Below are 18,801 nucleotides of genomic sequence, written 5' to 3' on the forward strand. Positions count from 1 at the left end.
GTAAAGAACCACTGAACCGCGTTTGGAACCGATTCACGGAAATGAGTCGGACAGCCGTTCACTATAAGAAACTCAGTGCGCACGCGCGAGCAAGTAAACTTCCTTCAGGAGTCTTGCTTATATGATGGGAACACACTCAATGAGGTACTTGTTGCTTTGTTTTATTTCAAAATGCAAATCTACTCATGTTACTGTCTATCATGACAGGTCTGTTGAGTTTATTTGCTTCATGGCATGCATGTGATAATTCGTCGCATGCAGTGTCTTTCACCGTTAAAGTTTTAATTACAATGTTTTCTGTTGTTTTTAGACAGGCACACAGTCATTTTTCGTAAAACTGTTGGCATGCATGAAAGGCATCCGGGTATAATGAACATATGTGTTAGCACATTATTCCCTGTTTGTTGTGTTTGCTCGATGTGGACCTTTTATGTTTGCGCCATTAAACAACAACTGAAAATTCTGAGAATAAAACGTGCACAGATTGTGCAATATCTACATTTAATGTTTCCCCCTTTATTAAATTACACCAATAAGTCCAGCCCAGGCATTGATCTGATCATTCTGTAAATCCTGTTATGATCAGTGTGGAACTTTTTCACATATTTAGGCGAGTGGGTATAAGATTTTTTTTTTTATATATATTTTTGAAAGAAGTCTCTTGTGCTCACCAAGACTGCAAAAATACATTAACACCTGTAATATTTTGAAATATTATTATACTTTAAAATACCCTTTTTCTATTTAATATACGTTAAATGTTATTTATTCCTGTGATGTCAAAGCTGAATTTTCAGCATCATCACTCCAGTCTTCAGAGTCACATGATCCTTCAGAAATCATTATCATATGCTGATTTGCTGTTTAATAAACATTTCTTACTATTATGAGTGTTATGCAGTTTAATATTTTTGTGGAAACTGTGATGCATTTAAAAAAAAAAATATTCTTGATGAACAAAGTTCACAAGAACAGCATTTATTTGAAATAGAATGTTTTGTAATAAAGTAAAAGTCTTTACTGTAACTTTTTATATGAATGTTTTTCGAAACAAAAATATTGCATATCTTGTGTTTATGTGTATAATACATATGATCAATCATTGTCTAAGACGTTATTTCAGTAATAACTCAATTTTGCTAAAAAAAAAAAAGAAGAAAAAGTCACATGATCCTTCAGAAATCATTCTCATATGTTGATTTGCCATTCAATAAACATTTCTTACTATTATGAGTGATGAAAACAGTTGTGCAGCTTCATATTTTTGTGGAAAACGTGGTGCATCTCTGCATCTCTTCAAACCTCTTGTCTTCTCCTGTCTTCAGGATTGGTTGGTGCTTCTGCAGATCATTGGGCCGCATGCGGACACACTTCATCATCATCTCTATTGTGTTGCTGCTTCTGGCCGGAGTCTCTCTGACCTTTTTATTGCCTAACAATGAGGACGGCAGGATTCTCCGACAGCTCCGCCATAGATCCAACGCCTCACTCACCCTCCCGGACCCAGAGGACAGTTTTACTATAATCATGCAAACGTACAACCGCACCGATATACTCCTCAGGCTCCTCAATCATTATCAGGCTGTGCCTCACCTGCAGTGCATCATCATAGTGTGGAATAACCCCGGCGAGCCACCGCCCAGGAAACTATGGGATGCCCTCGGCCCACACCCTGTGCCCGTCTTCTTCAAAGAGCAGAGCGTCAACAGAATGCGCAATCGACTGCATCCGCACCCTGAGATCAAGACTGACGGTAGGTCAAGTCAAGTCAAGTTTATTTGTATAGCGCTTTTCACAATACAGATTGTATCAAAGCAGCTTCACAGTATTAAATTAAAATAATACAACAAAGTTTTTTTTTTTTACAAGAGGAATTTATTGATTGATAAAATTAAATTAAATATCCCCAAAATATCCCCAACTGAGCAAGCCAAAGGCAACAGTGGCAAGGAACCGAAAAACTCCATCAAGTGACCTAATGGTGTCCTAAAACTCCATCAAGTGACCTAATGGTGTCCTAAAACTCCATCAGGTGACCTAATGGAGAAAAAAAAAAACCTTGGGAGAACCCAGGCTCAGTCGGGGGCCAGTTCTCCTCTGGCATTTATGAGCTAGAGGCCGGATTGTAGTTTGAACTGTAGGATTATATGAATGCCTGGCTGAAGAGATGCGACTTTAATCTAGTTTTAAACTGGGAGAGCGAGTCTGAGCAACGAACAGTATCAGGACAGTATAGGTGTGTGATTCTCACGTGAAGGAGAGGTGACCTGCCAGGTAGTTCACACAAAAAAAGTTAAAAATCCGTATTTTTCCCATTTAGGGTCAGGGGTCAATGACATATGAGACTGCCCACGATAATAAAAAGGAAAAGTCTTTTAAAATCTAGATTAAAACACAAATGAGTGTACACATTTTTATTTAACGGGAACAGTGCAGATTACTAAACATTTTATTCATACAAATGTCATAAATTATTTATTCCTAAATACCGTCAAGATTTTAGGGAAGTCACATTTTAGAGCTGGGACTAATTTTGGCTTGTCATAAAAAGTCAAATAATATGATATTTTAAGAAACTTGACCGTAACACAGTCTTGAAGGTCCATTTGGACCGTTTTTACTTTATGCCCTACAAAATTATCTAAACAAATGTTAATTCAGAAATGAAAATCATGCTCATCATAGAAGTAGTGATGGTATGTATGAACTGCATTTTAATGTGCTATATTTTTAATAAATTAATAGATAAGTTAAATATGATTTCTGTCCTATTTATTTAATACAATGTAATGTTTTCTCAGAAGTATGTCAGTCAAACAGGTTTGGAACGGCATGATGGTGAATGAATTATGACAGAATTAATTGTCATTTATGGGTGAACTGTCCCTTTAAAGCACAATCCTTCTAGATTCATTACGACTGTATTTAATGTGCTTTTGTCTTTGAGATTGTACTGACCGACACTCTCTTTCACCCGGCAGCTGTTTTGATGCTAGACGATGACACATTGGTCAGTGTTCCCGACATCAGCTTTGTATTTTCTGTCTGGAAGGTAATGTTTGCCATAAGCATCGTGTTATTGACATTCTGTGGAGATATTTTCTGAAAGCAACTCTAGGAAATTTGATCTGTGTTTTACTTGACTATCTTTTTACATTCTGTTTCAATTTCTCTCTTCAGGGACAAATACATAAACTTGTTTTCATTTAAATTTGTGTTGTAGCAATTCCCAGATCAGATTGTGGGTTTTGTTCCACGGAAGCATGTGACCACAGCATCTGGTGTGTACAGCTATGGCAGCTTTGAGCTTCAGGATCCAGACAAAGGTGGAGGCGACAGGTGAGATTTGGAAAAATTCTGCATTTCCAAGTTAATGCAAAAGTCGGACATGAAACCAAAACTGACCTATAACTCGCTTCACCTCGGAAACAACTTTCCTTATATTTTTCATGGTTGAATATTCTGAAATATTACCAAGCAGTGTGAAAACATTGCTGTGACTAATAGCTGTAAAAGAGAGTGCGCTTCATACTAGGGCTAAACGATTAATCGCAATAAAACCGCATGCGATTTGGCAAAGGCTGCGATTATTTTATGCGCAGCTTGTCAGTGGAGTGCGGCTGATTGATAGTAAATACTGCCCCATTTGAACGCCAGAGGGCGCTCTCACACAGACACGATAAATATGCCCCGCCGCAGAAGCTGAATAAACAGAAGATTGAAACGCTTTGATTAAACATGACTTATAAATACACGACTGCCTTATTCTGTGTAAGAAGGCACATCATCTCACAGAAGGATGCTCAACTGTCGTTATGAAGTGAGTTTGGAGTAAATGCATGTTATTAAATGTTGTCTGTTGTTGGACAAGAGGTTCATAAATGCTTCTCATGTTTGGAAAGATGTTTGACGCGTGTTGTTTTTTCAAATGCTCGTTAAGTGACTCAAACTCACAGTGCTTTCAGATGGAGCAGCGTTTACAGAACCGTACATCAATGACAAGCTGCGCATAAAAAATAGTCGCAGCCTTTGCGATTTTAAAATCATGATAAGCCATCTCGATTTAAGTGCGATAACATGGAAAGTGCAATTAATCGTTCAGCCCTACTTCATCCCTCCTGAAAAGTGAAGCCAAAGCATTTCAATCGCCCCCTGGTGGCTGGCTGCAGTATAGGTCATAAAGTAAACCGCTATAAAAACGAAGTGTAACGTCATGATTGACAGCTGTGCTGCGCTTGCGATTGAGGGCTGCGTTTAAGTCCATTTGTTTATGCCCTTCCCTCGCTAACTTCCCCGTCTTGTTCACTCGGATGTACGACATTGCTTACATTGCATGAGTGCCCACTAGGGGAACGACTTCAGATGTTTTAAAGTCGACATTTATGTGATTAAAGTCAAGTCGACTAGCCGCTGATGACATCAGTAATGAACAAATAAGCCTGAACCTCGAGCTGAGACTCGAATGCGGGTTGCCTTGTTCTATGGCATATGACACACAGCGCTACCCACAAGGCTATTTCTCCTACATAACAGCTTATTTTGATCAGTTCTTTTGTCTTTGGGTCTTTATATTTCTCACAGATTTCTGCTCGTTCTAGATCACATACAGATAAAGCAGCGCAGTAAAGATGACATTTATATGAATGCATTAGTGAGAGAGCGATTGCGTGTGAATTAAAGGGATACTTCAGGATTTAGCATTAAGCTTTGTATTAGTAGAAAACCTGTAGTATTTTCGAATTACCGTGCTTTCCACCCTCATATCCCCCTGAGATGAGAGATTTATGTATTTTTTGTCTGGAAAAAATCCTCCGATGACGCAAAAATCGTCATTTTGCGTCATAGGAGGATTTTCTGGCCAGAGGCTAAAGACTACAGCCAATAGGAGGGGCTGTCCCGCATGTTTTCAGCCCGCCCATAGGAGGTGGGATCTCACTCACAGAATGTACACAGTATCAGCCGTCTTTCTTTGGAAGCTAAGCTAGAAGGCTCTTGTTCTGTGGAGAAAGCGGAGTAGTAGGGGTTACCATCCTCTTTCCCGGACATGTCCGGCCGTCGAGATCGTCCAAAATGTCCGGGATTCGGCTTTTGCTTTCTGCAGTCGCCATTCATTGTTTACATGCACACCTTTTGTTTCAATCTAACTGAATTCATTCCGATTGGTGAATCTGAATGTAGTGTTTACATGAACGCTAAACAAGTGATCGGTTGATGTGCGTTTTAACATTGCTAAGAAAATTCCCGCTCCTCCGTGAGAGATAGGAGATCGGCGCGTCTCAGTAATGACGCCACCGGCCTCTCATCGTTCTCCCGCGGCCGTCAGCCTCGTCCTGCTCGCCACAGTAAACATGATGAATGGCGACTGTAGAACGCAAAAGCCGAATCCCGGACATTTTGGGCGATCTCGAAATCCCGGGCAAACTCGTCACGGAGACTCACTAGTAGCCTAACCTTGTTGTTTTCAACTGCGCTCTCTAACCGGGAGGCGTGGCTTGGGAGTGGCCTCGTAGAGCAGCAAAGCAAGTGCATTCTGGGAGTTGTTGTCTTTCATCCACATAAGCCAAAAATACATTTTCTGGCTTTTCTCAGTCTAGAAAGCTCCAAATTCAAAAATTTCTTTACATTTCTTCTACATAAATGACCTATTTTAAATACACATTCATCTTTCCAGAGGTGAAGTATCCCTTTAATTATATCTGGCAGCGTCGCTCTACTATTAGTGAAGCTGTGGGTTTTAGTTAAGAAATTGATGCTTGAACTTTTCGGTTTCTAAGCTATTTTATTGATAAATCACAAAACAGTGTTGACAATACATTTCTGCACTGCTGAATGTTTCTGTGTGATCTGCATGTGATGTGATGTGTGCGCTACTGTCTGTATGTGTGTGTGTTACAATGCAGCAGTGCATTAGTTCAGAACGGCGATTAACGTACGTGTACAATAAGCTGTAAAACATTCATTCACCCGATTCATTTTGAGCATCCAGATGGTATAATCAAATATGTCTTGTGTTGCGCTCTCAGAGTATACATTTATTTGTCATGTTAACTTTGGAAATGGAGCGTAAAAGTGGACTTCAAAGATTTCTTATCCTGTTGCGCCCTCTATAGCCTATGATCAGCGACTAGTCGACTTCAAGTCGAAAAGTATTAATACTAAAAGTATTATTATAAGTAAATATAAATACTAAATATAAAATAAATACTAAATATAAATATTTTTAAAACCCCAAAAAGAAATAAAAATGACAAAAGCACATAATACAATTAATAAAACTTACACTAATATGAAAAATAAAAATATAAAAGCTGATTTAAAATATGAATAGATACTATAATAGTATAGAAATAATCCTAAAATAACACTGGTTTTAAACTTTACTGATGAAGTGTTCCTTGTTGTGGACACTTAAATGCATTTGATCCCTATTTCACATTCTGAAAGTAAAATGTGTTGGGAAAAGAGCAGCACAAAAGTCACAACCACGCAATACAGCCGAATAAATGTCATTTCATCATTCCATTAGCTATTCAATGATCCTGGTGGGAGCGGCGTTCTTCCATCGGCGCTTCCTGGAGCTGTTCCGAGATCAGCCCGGTGAAGTGCACACTCTGGTGGACCAAACCCAGAACTGTGACGACATCGCCATGAACTTTGCTGTGGCACATCATCTCTCACAGGTGCCCGGACTGAAGCGCCCCTCTGGGGTGTTCGTGAGGCCCGTGGACATGCGTAACCTGGAGAAGGAAGCCAGCAGCGGGTATGTGGGCATGTGGCACAGAGCGGAGCACATGCTGCAGCGCTCCTACTGCCTCAACAAGCTGACACAGATCTACGGAGAAATGCCGCTCCGCTACTCCAACATCATGATCTCACAGTTCGGCTTTCCCAGCTATGCTAATCACAAGAGCAGGATATGATGTCAGCACATTTTGTGAAACAGGTGCAATCTCAGTAATGAGATATTATGTCATCTTTTTGGACAATTTTAGAGATTTTAAACACTTGAAAGTGCACATCTCATAATACATGAGTTCATCCAACACAGGTTTGATGGAATTCTGCAACTGTAACATTTCTACATTCTCAGGCCTTTGTGGTTTTACATTTTTAATAGCTAGAAATGTAGTCTTAGATTCTTCTTTTTTTTTATTTGAGAATTTATGCATGTTCTTATGATGCTATGAAAGCTTGTTTTCACCACAGAATAAAAAGGATAATTATTTGTGACTTTTTATCTCACAATACAGACTTTATAACTTGCAATTGCGAGTTTATCACAATTCTGAGAAAAAAAGTCAGAACTGCGTGATAATACGGAACCTTTAAAGAGAGAAAATGAAGGGAAAAAATATGACATAGGAGTGAAAATGTATATTTATATTTAAAATTAAAAACACATTCTATATTATATGATGTATTTCAGTGCTTTTGCTTTCGCTCGCAAAAAAATATGTTCCCCTGAGAAAATTAGCTTTCGCTCGCAAAAAACACACAAGCTTGAACGCAAAGCATTGAAATATATTTTTTATGTATTCTTCCCATCTCCTATTTTTTCCATCTACATGTCCCTTTAGGGGCTCTGTAAGATATAAACTTGCAATTGCGAGTTATAAGTTCAGAATTGATATATAAACTCGCAATTGCAATTTATAAAGTCCAAATTGCAAGATATAAACTCACAAATCTGAGACAAAAAGTCAGAATTGTAAGATTAAAAAATTACAATGATCTTTTTATATTTTAAGTTTTTATATGTGAATAAAATGTGAGTATCATTTTGTGGTAACTATTGATTTACATGCTGCAAACAGGGGAGAGAGAGAGAGAGAGAGAGAGTGACTGAAAGAAAGAAAGAAAGAAAGAAAGAAAGAAAGAAAGAAAGAAAGAAAGAAAGAAAGAAAGAAAGAAAGAAAGAAAGAAAGTCACAACAGAAGACGTGTGATTTACAGATCAAAGTGATCGCTACGAATGGAGCCAAAATAACTGCTGTGCCATGATCTATTTCCTGAGAACAAATCTGAATCCTTTAATTACAACAGCTTATCTCACACCAGGAAAAGCTTAGCAACTCCCTCATCTTTAGTTTATTTAAAAAAAAAAATATTGTAATCAAAAACAAAAATTACATACAGTCCTTGTTACACGTTACATGTAGTTACTAAAGTAATAACAATAAATTATGCATAATTAAATGCAACTAACCCTCAACCAAATCCTAATCCTACCCTAACCCTATAGTAAGTACATGTAGTTGCTTAATATTACTCAGAGTCAGCACTTAAATATATAATTACACTGTAACAATGACACCTTAAAATAAAGTGTAACCCTCTATAGTAAGGAAATGTAGTTAATTAGTATTACTTAGTACTTGTATATATATTTTTGATATATTGCATATTCAGATAATCATACAACAACAAAAAATCTGGGGCCATGAAACTTTTGTGAAAATGATCAAAAATGCTGGCAACTTTTTTTTTTTTTTTTACGCTGGCAGGGAAAGAGTTAATAATATAATAACAAAACTTTATACACTCCCGGGTAAGAACATCTATAAATATTTTCAAAGAATTTAACATTTCATAATGTTTGTTCAAATTATATATATATATATTTTTTTTTTTTACTTAATAGTGCGGTCATCAAAATATGAATTTTGATATGAATCAGAAAGCTCTCAGATTTACTCAAAAATATCTTAATTTGTGTTCTTAAGATGAACGAAGGTCTTACAGGTTTGGAACGACATGCGGGTGAGTAATTAATGACATAATTTTTATTTTATTAGAGAGTATTTGGCTAAGCATCCGCTATAAGTTTATGGATATTCACAGTTCATTGTCAGGTATCAAGATATCAAGCACATGATGCAAGATAATATAAGGAAATGAGGTTAAGTAGAGAAAAGTGTAACACTTTATTTAAAGCTGTCAGTATTACTGTGTAATTATACATTTAAGTACTGAGTAATAATAACTATGTACTACTTACTATAGGGTTAGGATGATGGTTTGGTTTAGGGTTAATTGCATTTAATTATGCATAATTTATAGTTATTATAAGTAATTAATGAGTTTTAATTTTTGGGTGAACTAACCCTTTAAGTGTCCAAAAACTTTTTGGGGACACTGTATATACGTTGTATTTAGAGATTGTCCATCAAATATCCATCTTATTAGAAAATAACACTGTTAGTATAACCGCTAAGCCTAAGCTTAAAGCAGCTGAGGGCTACGCAGAGGTTTGAAGTCGGCTAGTTGACGCGCTTGCCGTGGCCGCTTTGTTTGGTTCAGAAATAATTTAACAGGAGTTCATGTTCTGATTTCCTCTCTGTCTTGAGAGATATGATTTATTGTTACACAAGGTCTTCATTATCCATAACGGAACAATTTTCCATCTTCATCGACACTGTCACATTATCAAACATACACCCACCGCATCTGTGGCGGTCAAAAACTAGTTGGCCATTTCCCCTCTGGCAACACCTGTGTCTGATTACACCTACCCTCCTAAGTAGATGAGCCCCATTTAGCTATGACCATAGTACCACCTACTGGCCAAACCTGGACATAAACGCTGAAATGGCTCCAACAGTTAGTAATAAAATGACTAAATAAGTACAGAAAACACAGCCCAGCTATGTATTCACCTGTCTGAGACATTTACAGTATAGATAATGTCCAGGTGAATGTTGCTTTCAGATCAATGCTTCATTTTGTTGATGTGCTCTTCATCTGTTTAGCTGAGTGTGATGTTATTGGAGTTTGTCCTGGCTTTCTTTCTGCAGTATCGGATCAGCAGCCCAGCGATAGTCAGCAGTGACACAGACCCTGCAGCGGGCAGTATGGCCATTTTCACCACATCGGGTAGTGCTAGATTTAAAGGGTAAAGAATCATTGGAGTAGAGAAACATCATTGTAAGTGAAATATTATATTCCAGCCTTATTGAATAAGTTATGATTAGTGCTGTTGTATAATGTCTCAGCCAAAGGGTGTTGTAGATATTTGTATTACTTTCTTTTAATTAGGGGCAGTCATGGCCTAGTGGTTAGGGAGTTGAACTGATAACCCAAAGGTTGCTGGTTCGATTCCAGAACCGGTGGGAAATGACTGAGGTGCCCTTGAGCAAGGCACCTAACCCCTTATCGCTCCCCGGGCGCCACACAAAGGCTGCCCGCTGCTCTGGGTGTGTGTATCCACGTTTGTATAATGTGTTAACTACTCTCTGCTCCTAATGTGTGTGCATTAACTTGGATGGGTTAAATGCAGAGGGTAACCCATTCCAAGTATGGGTTACCATACTTGGCCATCACTTTCACTTAAAGTTATACTATGTGACAATTTATTTAAATAATAAAATATAAATAATGAGCAAGTACATCATAAAACCATCTTTCAAAATGTGTTACCATAAATCAGTATGGTAAGCCTATAATAATTATTCCCGTTTTAGTGTTGTCAGCATGGATTTGCCAGGAAACTGTATACTTTCATTATTCCTCCGCGCATGTTTACGTTATGTCCATAAATAAAGGATAGAATGTCAGGCTATATGATATGCACTGAAGTAGCTTAAAGCCACAACAACTGAATCTGTAACTGAAAGGAGTTTGCGAGCAAAAAGGGGAAAGTGACAGAAGCTACCCGTCATAAAACATGAGTCAACATATTTGATCACCGGAGTTGAGTCGTTGTCCAAGTTGAAAACTGAAGAATATGAATAAAAACTATAATAGCCTATAAATACTAATATAAGACTGGTGCAAAGTGACTTCCCATGCAAAGACATTTACTAAGCGAAATCTCCAGAAATGTTCCAAACTCACCTTCGACTGTAATGTTGATTGTGCTTCTCTCAGTGCCGAAGTCATTTTTTGCTTCACAAATGTAAATCCCTCCGTCTGTTATTTGGACTGATGGGATGTTTAAAAGCACAGCTTGTTTGTTCAAAGCTCCTGACGCAGCGCTCTGTTTATACAGAGTCAGTCCTGCTGACCCATCGTCTGAAGAACACAATATGGTTATGTTCTCTCCTTCTTTTGGGTCTCCTCTTTGGCTTAGCTGGATTTTGGGGATGTTTGGAGGACCTGCATTTAAATGGAGTTTAAAGATCATGGACAGGTTTAAAATGGTTAGACGAGACAGCTAATCTTATCCTGAGTTCATTTACCCACCTAGAACAATGACTTTTACCCTCATTTGCTGGCTTCCCACTGCATTGCTTGCGTCACAGCGGTACCAACCTGCCTGAGACCTGGAAGCGTTATTTATTATGAGCTTTTCATTCTGGCTCTTAATCTGTGCAGGTTCAGTCTCCTCTTTCCACCACAAGATTGTTGGTTGGGGATTTCCATCTGCCTGACATGTTATCTCCAAATGTTCACCAAGCTTTACTGAGGGATTATTACTGGAAATTGTAATAGTTCCTGGACCATCTTAGAAAGAAATGTAGAATCAATTATGACACATGAAAAGTGATTTAATTTAATTGTTAATAAACTTGTATTATTGAATATTCCGTGTTCAGTACAAGTTAAGCTCAATCGACACCACTTTTGACATAATGTTGATTAAAAATTCCCATTTATCTTTCCTTTTCTTTAAAAATAAGCAAAAATGTTGGTTAAAAGGTGCTTATGCTGTGGTCATGCTAGACTTTGAGCAAGCACATTTTTTACGGACTCCGCAATGGTCATAATATGACATCACACTCTGCTGCGTTAAAAAAAAATGTATGCAATCTACTGCACTTCTGCAGATTTAAAGTTTGCGTTTTTTATTTATTTAGCTAAGATCTTCTATTGGACACACGTCTTCACAAGATACAAATTCATAGGGCAAAGTTCACCAACACAGTGAAATCCATACATGTTTGCATTTCCTGTCTCCAGCATTTAAGGGGCCGTTTACATGACATCGTTTTCAACTAAAAACAGAGAACTTTTTATGCGTTTTGGCCATTCATTTACATGACAACAGCGTTTTGAAACCGATACCGTAATCATCTCTGTGTAAACAACAACAAAATAATTTGTGAAAACAAAACGGTAACATCATGCGTATTAAGCAGGGGGCCAATGTTTCGCAAAAAATGTAAGCTACCCCGGGCGCCGCCATTGATTAGCAGACCATCACCTGCTGTTAGCATTCCATTGACTCCCATTCATTTTGGCGTCACTTTGACAGCGAATAACTTCACATCTGAGGCGTTTAAAGACTCAATTTTTCCATTATTTATTTCTAAAGAAACACAAAAATGTATAAAAGGCTCCATTACCTTGTAGCTTACGTTATGGCCCCGTAGAAGCCGTTTTTGTAATAATAGGCTAACGATTGCATCATAACCACGTGACTCTCTGTCGCACAGCAGAGAAATTGCCGTATGGACAGGAGGAGAAGCTCGCGGGCAATCGGGGGGACGTGGAGGCAAAATGACAAAATAATTAATCAGAATACTTAGCAAAAGTTGCTCCTGCTCCAAGCTCATGGACACCTCCTACTCACACTCTCCGTCTCTGCAAGTTTCGGAAGGGAATGATTCAGATTTCTCTCGGCACAGCTACTAGAAGACAGACGGGTTGCTCACGTCACATCTACGTCGTCAAGCTCAGTTTGAGTCTGTGCAGTACGCTCGACCATCAGGAAGTGAGTGCTTCTAATTGACTTCACTTTTCTCCTTTGAATCCAATGGGGTCGCTGTGTCCATTTCTTTTACTGTCTATGGCAGTGGTTCCCAAACCTGTCCTGGAGTACCCCCAACACTGCACGTTTTCTTTGTCTCCCTAATCAAACACACCTGATTCAACTCATCAGCTCATTAACCCGTGTGATAATGAGCTGGTGAGTTGAATCAGGTGTGTTTGATTGGGGAGACAAAGAAAACGTGCAGTGTTGGGGGTACTCCAGGACAGGTTTAGGAACCACTGGTCTATGGTACACTTTGTACACGAGTACAATGTGCTATTTGTTTACTTTCAGACTGACGGCAGAAGGTCTGGACTCCATTGCAGTGTCATTGGCCAAGGACCGCCTAAGAGGACGTCTGACTGACATGTCACATTTCGTTATGTTTAGGGGCATGAAAATGTAAAATCAATGTCCCTACAATATTAGACTGGTGTGTTTGTTTGTTCGTGTTAAAAAAAGAGTTGTTCTGGCGCTGGGATGTGTTGTCTTTGAAGTCATGATGAGTGTTCGTTGTTGCTGTTATCAGGCAGAAGGGAACTGTGCTCTCTTGGCGCTCGTGCACAGTCCAAACAGATTTACAGCGATAACAGGAAAATAATGCAACAAAGTTTGTTTCGGCTGTATAGCAGCTCTAGTAGAAAATAGCGTCATAGTCCAGCTTAAGTAAGTTTAGTGATGGTTATTTTTTGTTGTAAAAAAGTTATCAATTTAGTGCATATATATATATGAGAAATATGAGCCACATATTATGAGATATATATGAGCCACCGTGATGTCATCGTCCAGCTTAGTTCAGTTCTCATATAATGGTGTCAATGCAGGCAGATCAATAATATTATTGAATATCACGTTCAAATAACAGGTTTTTCACAAAATAATTAATGCATGTGCTGTATAAAATCAACATTTCTGTTTTTAAATCTTCTAGAAATTGGCCACATTCTCTTTCATTTTAAGTGCCTCACAACCTAAAAGAACTTGTACTGAACCCAGAATATTCCTTTAATAAAATTTAGCCAAGTGTTGCTCTACAACTTACATTCAGCATTCGAATTACGAGTTTTTTCCAATCCAATTTCAGCGATATTCAGTGTTGCCTTGCAACTAATATTCTTGCCCAGATCCGAGTCAGACGGCGTATAATTGAACACAGTGGAATAACTCAGAACATTATCAAAAGATCCTTCAGGTTGATCCACAAAGAGTGTCTCATCTCCACGAAGCCACTCAATTTGTATCCTCTCCAAAGGGTAAACGTTGTGGACCGTGCAGCTGAGCATCTGTGTTTGGTTTGCTATCAAACTCTTTATTTTGGGCAGTACAGGATCTCGTGGAAATGCTGCAAACAATACACTTCATCATAACAGCATCCAAATCATTTACCATAGTTACCATATATTGAACATATATGTTGAATACTGTTCATTTGCTAGTGCCTAGTCTAATCGATTCCAATTATTACTGATAACATTTCTATCAGTACTTAGACAAGCAGCATTATGTAGTCATTTCAAAAGAAAAGTATAACAGCAATTGAAACAACAATAAAACTGTTACTTGTAAGGAATGCAATCATCAAATAGTAACTTAACAATAATTATACGAATAGTTGAAATGAATAATCATGGCCAAACTGGAGTAGGTAGGTATTATTAACAAGGAATATTTAGTATATTAATCCTGGTAACTTGTAGACCTACTATTAGCCTAATTATAAATGTTAAAATGGTTTTCCATATCCATAAACTCAAAATCACGTCTAACTGGGAGAACAGGAGAAACATTACTTACAGAACACTTTTATATTTGACGTTTTCTCTTTGGTTTTTCCCTTACAAGTAGCTCTACACACGATTTTAATATTGTGTTCAGTTGTGATGTTCCTGATCAGCATGCGGGAAACAGTCTTCTCATCTTTAATTTTTCCGCCGTGAAAGTTGTCGTGTAATGCTCTCCACTTGAAGGTCACATTAACTGGACAACCTTTCACATGACAGATCAGCTCCAAATCCGTACCAACATGAATAACTGGCTTTGGTGGGGTTAATTCTAATTCAAAATCAGTTTTTTCTGTAAAAAAATACAAAATAAATGTCTTCTGTCAAAATTATGAAATGTGGAAGGTTAAAATTGATTTTAAAAAGTGTAAGCTAGTTCTTCTTACCTGTTATTACACTGAGAATATTAATCCACAGTGCAAAAGTGATGCATTTCACTCCACACATCTTTCTTTCGTTGTGCATCAATTCAGCATGGATTCAGAATGTTGTTGGATATTCCCAGAACGGCTGTTTCAGACCAAGATAATGATTGTCGTGGAAATTCTTTCTGGACTTCAATCAATAATTGGAAGACAGTTGGAGATCTCAAAAGTTATCAAGTAAAAGCTTTATTTCTTGCAAGAAAGGCAGTTCACACAACAGGCAGAGTCTGATATGAGAAGGGCCCCGACTTTTGCCCAGTTTATATACAAAGAAAAACTCATCATATCTACCCCTCCCTTTCTTATCTTCTTCGTACCAGAGCTTGTTTTTTTCTGATATATAAGCCCATGTACACTGTTATCTCTATTTCCATTTTCACACATATTCTAACACCCCTTTGCTATATGAACACACACACACACACACACACATATGTCATTCTAAAAACAACTATGTATATACACTCACCTAAAGTATTATTAGGAACACCATACTAATACTGTTTGACCCCCTTTCGCCTTCAGAACTGCCTTAATTCTACGTGGCATCCCAGCTATATTTTTTTGTTCTAAGAACATTAGCATGTATTGTTCTATAAATGTTTTCAGCGGCTAGTTTTAGTTTTGTTCTTAGAATGTTCTTTTAAAAGTTTGGAGAACATTCTTTAAAAACATTTTTAAAATGTTTAGCGATAACATTCTTATAACATTATTCTCTAACGTTCTTAGAAAGTTTTCAGCGGCTAGTTTTAGTTTTGTTCTTAGAATGTTCTTTTAAAAGTTTGGAGAACATTCTTTAAAAACATTTTTTAAATGTTTAGCGATAACATTCTTATAACATTATTCTCTAACGTTCTTAGAAAGTTTTCAGCGGCTAGTTTTATTTTTGTTCCCAGAATGTTCTTTTAAAAGTTTGGAGAACATTCTTTAAAAACATTATTAAAATGTTTAGTAGTAACATTCTTTTAACATTATTCTCTAACGTTCATAGAACGTTTTCAGCGGGTAGTTTTATTTTTGTTCCCAGAATGTTTTTTTAAATGTATAGAGAACATTTTTTTAAAAACATTTTTAAAATGTTTAGTAATAACATTCTTATAACATTATTCTCTAACGTTCTTATAATGTTGTAAGCGGATAGTTTTATTTTTGTTCCCAGAATGTTCTTTTAAATGTTTGGATAACATTATTTAAAAACATTATTAAAATGTTTAGGTGTAACATTCTTACAACATTATTCTCTAACGTTCTTAGAAAGTTTTCAGGGGGTGTTTTTATTTTTGTTCCCAAAATGTTCTCTTAAACATAAAAAATGCTTAGCTATAACATTGTTAAAACATACAATTTTATTAATCTCTAAAATAAAACAAAAATCTAACAGGATTATGAATGGCATCCACATAAATTATTAGAAGTTCTGTGTACAGTAGATGCCCAACATTACATGAAGAACTCAGTAAAGTCCAATGTGCAATCACACGTCTTGACTGCTGTTTGCTCAGAGCGCTCATCATCAGTATTTGGTTGTCTTTGTTCTTGCAGAAAAAGAATAAAGTCATCTGCATTAATAGGTGTTCTACTGTTCTTCTCTTCTTGTTTTTCAGCTGCTCTCCCAGTTAGCAGAATTAAGCTCCATTCTCTGTGTGCATGGTAGAGTTTTTCACTCATAGCCTATAAAAGAAGATCATGCAACAGTGTAAACAAAAATAATACAAATACATATTACATATTAAGATCACAAGCAATATTGACTTTGAAAACTTTCAAAATTAGCCAGCCTAATTATTAATCAGAAATTAATTAGATTAGTTTATTTAAAAGTATAAATATGATACCTTATGAGTATCTATTTTGTTTTTGTAATTTAAAACCTATACTTAATCCATTATATACATGTTAATAACACAACTAGAGGCTAAATTATTTTTACAAACTACAAACTTGGCTTGAGAAGTGTGAACCTTGAACTCAGGTCACCTTGAGCACAGCTGCAGCATGTCACAGCACTGCCCACGAGGCTTTTGCACTGCTCTGCTCACGAACAGCTCATTTTCATCAGTTATATTGTCTATGGATTGTTACGTTTCTTACAGATTTCTGCTTGTTTTAAATCAGATACAGATAAAGTAGCACTGCATTTGAATGCATTGGCGATGGAACAATTTCTAGTGTGATTTAATCATACCTGTGTATCGTCTCTTTGCTATTAGCTAAGCTGTAAGTTTTAGTTACTTCAAAAGCAGAAAAAAATATGTGCTATAACTTCTGTTTCTACGCAGTTTCTTATTGAGAAATCACAGCACAGTGTTGACACTAACTTTCTGTGCTCCAGTAGGTTTCTGTGTGCGCACAATCTGCATGTTAAATGTGAGCTACTGTCTGTGCATATGAAAGCTTGTTTCCGCCATGGAATACAATTTTTAAAAAAGGTAATTGCGACTCACAATTCAAACTTTTTTTTCTCAGAAGTGCAAGATATAAACTCGCAATTGGCTGTTTGAAAGTCAGAATCACAGGATAAATTAGTAAAACCTGAGAAAAAAAAGCAATTCTGGCTTATTTTGTTTTTGCTGTCTTTTCTATATGAGCACATTAATGCACTTCATACAGCCGCTCTGAGAGTCACTTCAGCAGCATTTTAGCTTCATTTGAGAAAAACTATCATCATATCATAAAACACAGAGAGACTCAAAGGTCTACACGGCAATCCGTCAAATAAAAGTTTGGATTAACCTTTGAAGAAAGTTGCTTAAATCATTACATTTTAAATAATTGGTTATAGCAATTTAATTAAACCATTAAAATGGAATCAAGAAAACAAAACAAAAAAAACTTTTGGGAGATGCGAGAGTGAAGTAGTCCAGTGATAATTAACAGGCAGCCATGGTTAATGCAATTTGCAAAGACCCGCCCCCTTTAGTTACTGTTGCTATGTCCAACAAGCCATGGCGCTCTCACGCCACACATCATGTTGTCACGCAATGAAAAATACATTGCGGATCAAAGAAAAAACGCTGAAACGTCTAAACGCCGAGACAAGACAGAGCAGGTTACTTTTGATATGAAACAAAGTCTCAACGTTTAATTTGAGTAATTTTTGTAGAAAAAAAAATAATTTTTGTAAAATAGAAATGTAAAAAATAAAAACCTGTCAATCAAACTCCCTCGAAGGGTGAATTCTGAGGGGAGTAAAAGAGACAGCTCACAATTCTGATATTTTCTTGCAATTGTGTGTTCCTGCCTCACAATTCTGAGAAAAAAAACAAAAAAAACTGTAATTTTACTGATGGAAACAGACAGTAAAAAAGTGGACTTCAAAGATTTCTTATTCTGTAGCTCCCTGTGGGATTTTTTTGACAAGTCCATAAAAATGCATCCATCCATGATAAAAGTACTCCACACGGCTCTGGCAGGTTAATAAAGGCGAAAGGTGAAGCGAAGTGATGCATTCATGTAAGAAACATATCCATATTTTAGGGCTGGGAATCGATTAAAAAAAAGTAACTGATTATTTACACAATTTGCTGTAACTAAATGCAATTAATTGCATTTCCCCCAAGCTTGTAATCATCAATATTTAAACTTAGAATAACCTAATTAAACAACACAGGAAAAAAGGAACAGAAAATAGCCCTGTATTAAAATAATATTAAACATCAATATATCAATATATTATTATTTCTCAATAATCAATCAACATAATCAATTTAACAATTTATTATAATTTTTTTTTTACTAATTATCAAAATAAAACATAGTCCTACAAAGCTATTATTACAAGAGCATGCAGAGCAGGTAATTCTACCATTGTTGCCAGCATGACTATACCAGCTCAGTAGGGCTATTTCACAGAAGTCTACTATTGAGAAAATTCACGTTATTTGACTTTGCTTTTCCAGTGCATA

The 18,801-nt window shown here is 36.8% G+C and overlaps 2 protein-coding genes across 2 annotated transcripts; one reads left to right on the forward strand and one right to left on the reverse strand.

Annotated features, from left to right (window-relative positions):
• Positions 1-64: 64 nt before the first annotated feature.
• Positions 65-7,778, forward strand: LOC309501661 (exostosin-like 2). The gene is made up of 5 exons (XM_082173827.1): positions 65-144; positions 1,326-1,753; positions 2,982-3,052; positions 3,224-3,339; positions 6,527-7,778. The coding sequence occupies exons 1-5, from the start codon at positions 122-124 to the stop codon at positions 6,918-6,920; spliced, it is 1,032 nt and encodes a 343-aa protein (XP_082029953.1). The 5' UTR covers positions 65-121; the 3' UTR covers positions 6,921-7,778.
• A 1,544-nt stretch (positions 7,779-9,322) lies between these two features.
• On the reverse strand, positions 9,323-15,151 carry LOC309501652 (vascular cell adhesion protein 1-like). Its single transcript, XM_082173813.1, has 6 exons — positions 14,858-15,151; positions 14,485-14,763; positions 13,733-14,032; positions 11,181-11,441; positions 10,833-11,093; positions 9,323-9,878 (listed from the first exon to the last, which is right to left on the reverse strand). The coding sequence occupies exons 1-6, from the start codon at positions 14,934-14,936 to the stop codon at positions 9,745-9,747; spliced, it is 1,314 nt and encodes a 437-aa protein (XP_082029939.1). The 5' UTR covers positions 14,937-15,151; the 3' UTR covers positions 9,323-9,744.
• Positions 15,152-18,801: the final 3,650 nt, after the last annotated feature.

This window comes from Leuciscus leuciscus (assembly GCF_965113295.1).
Source record: "Leuciscus leuciscus genome assembly, chromosome: 6".
NCBI classification, from domain to species: domain Eukaryota; kingdom Metazoa; phylum Chordata; class Actinopteri; order Cypriniformes; family Leuciscidae; genus Leuciscus; species Leuciscus leuciscus.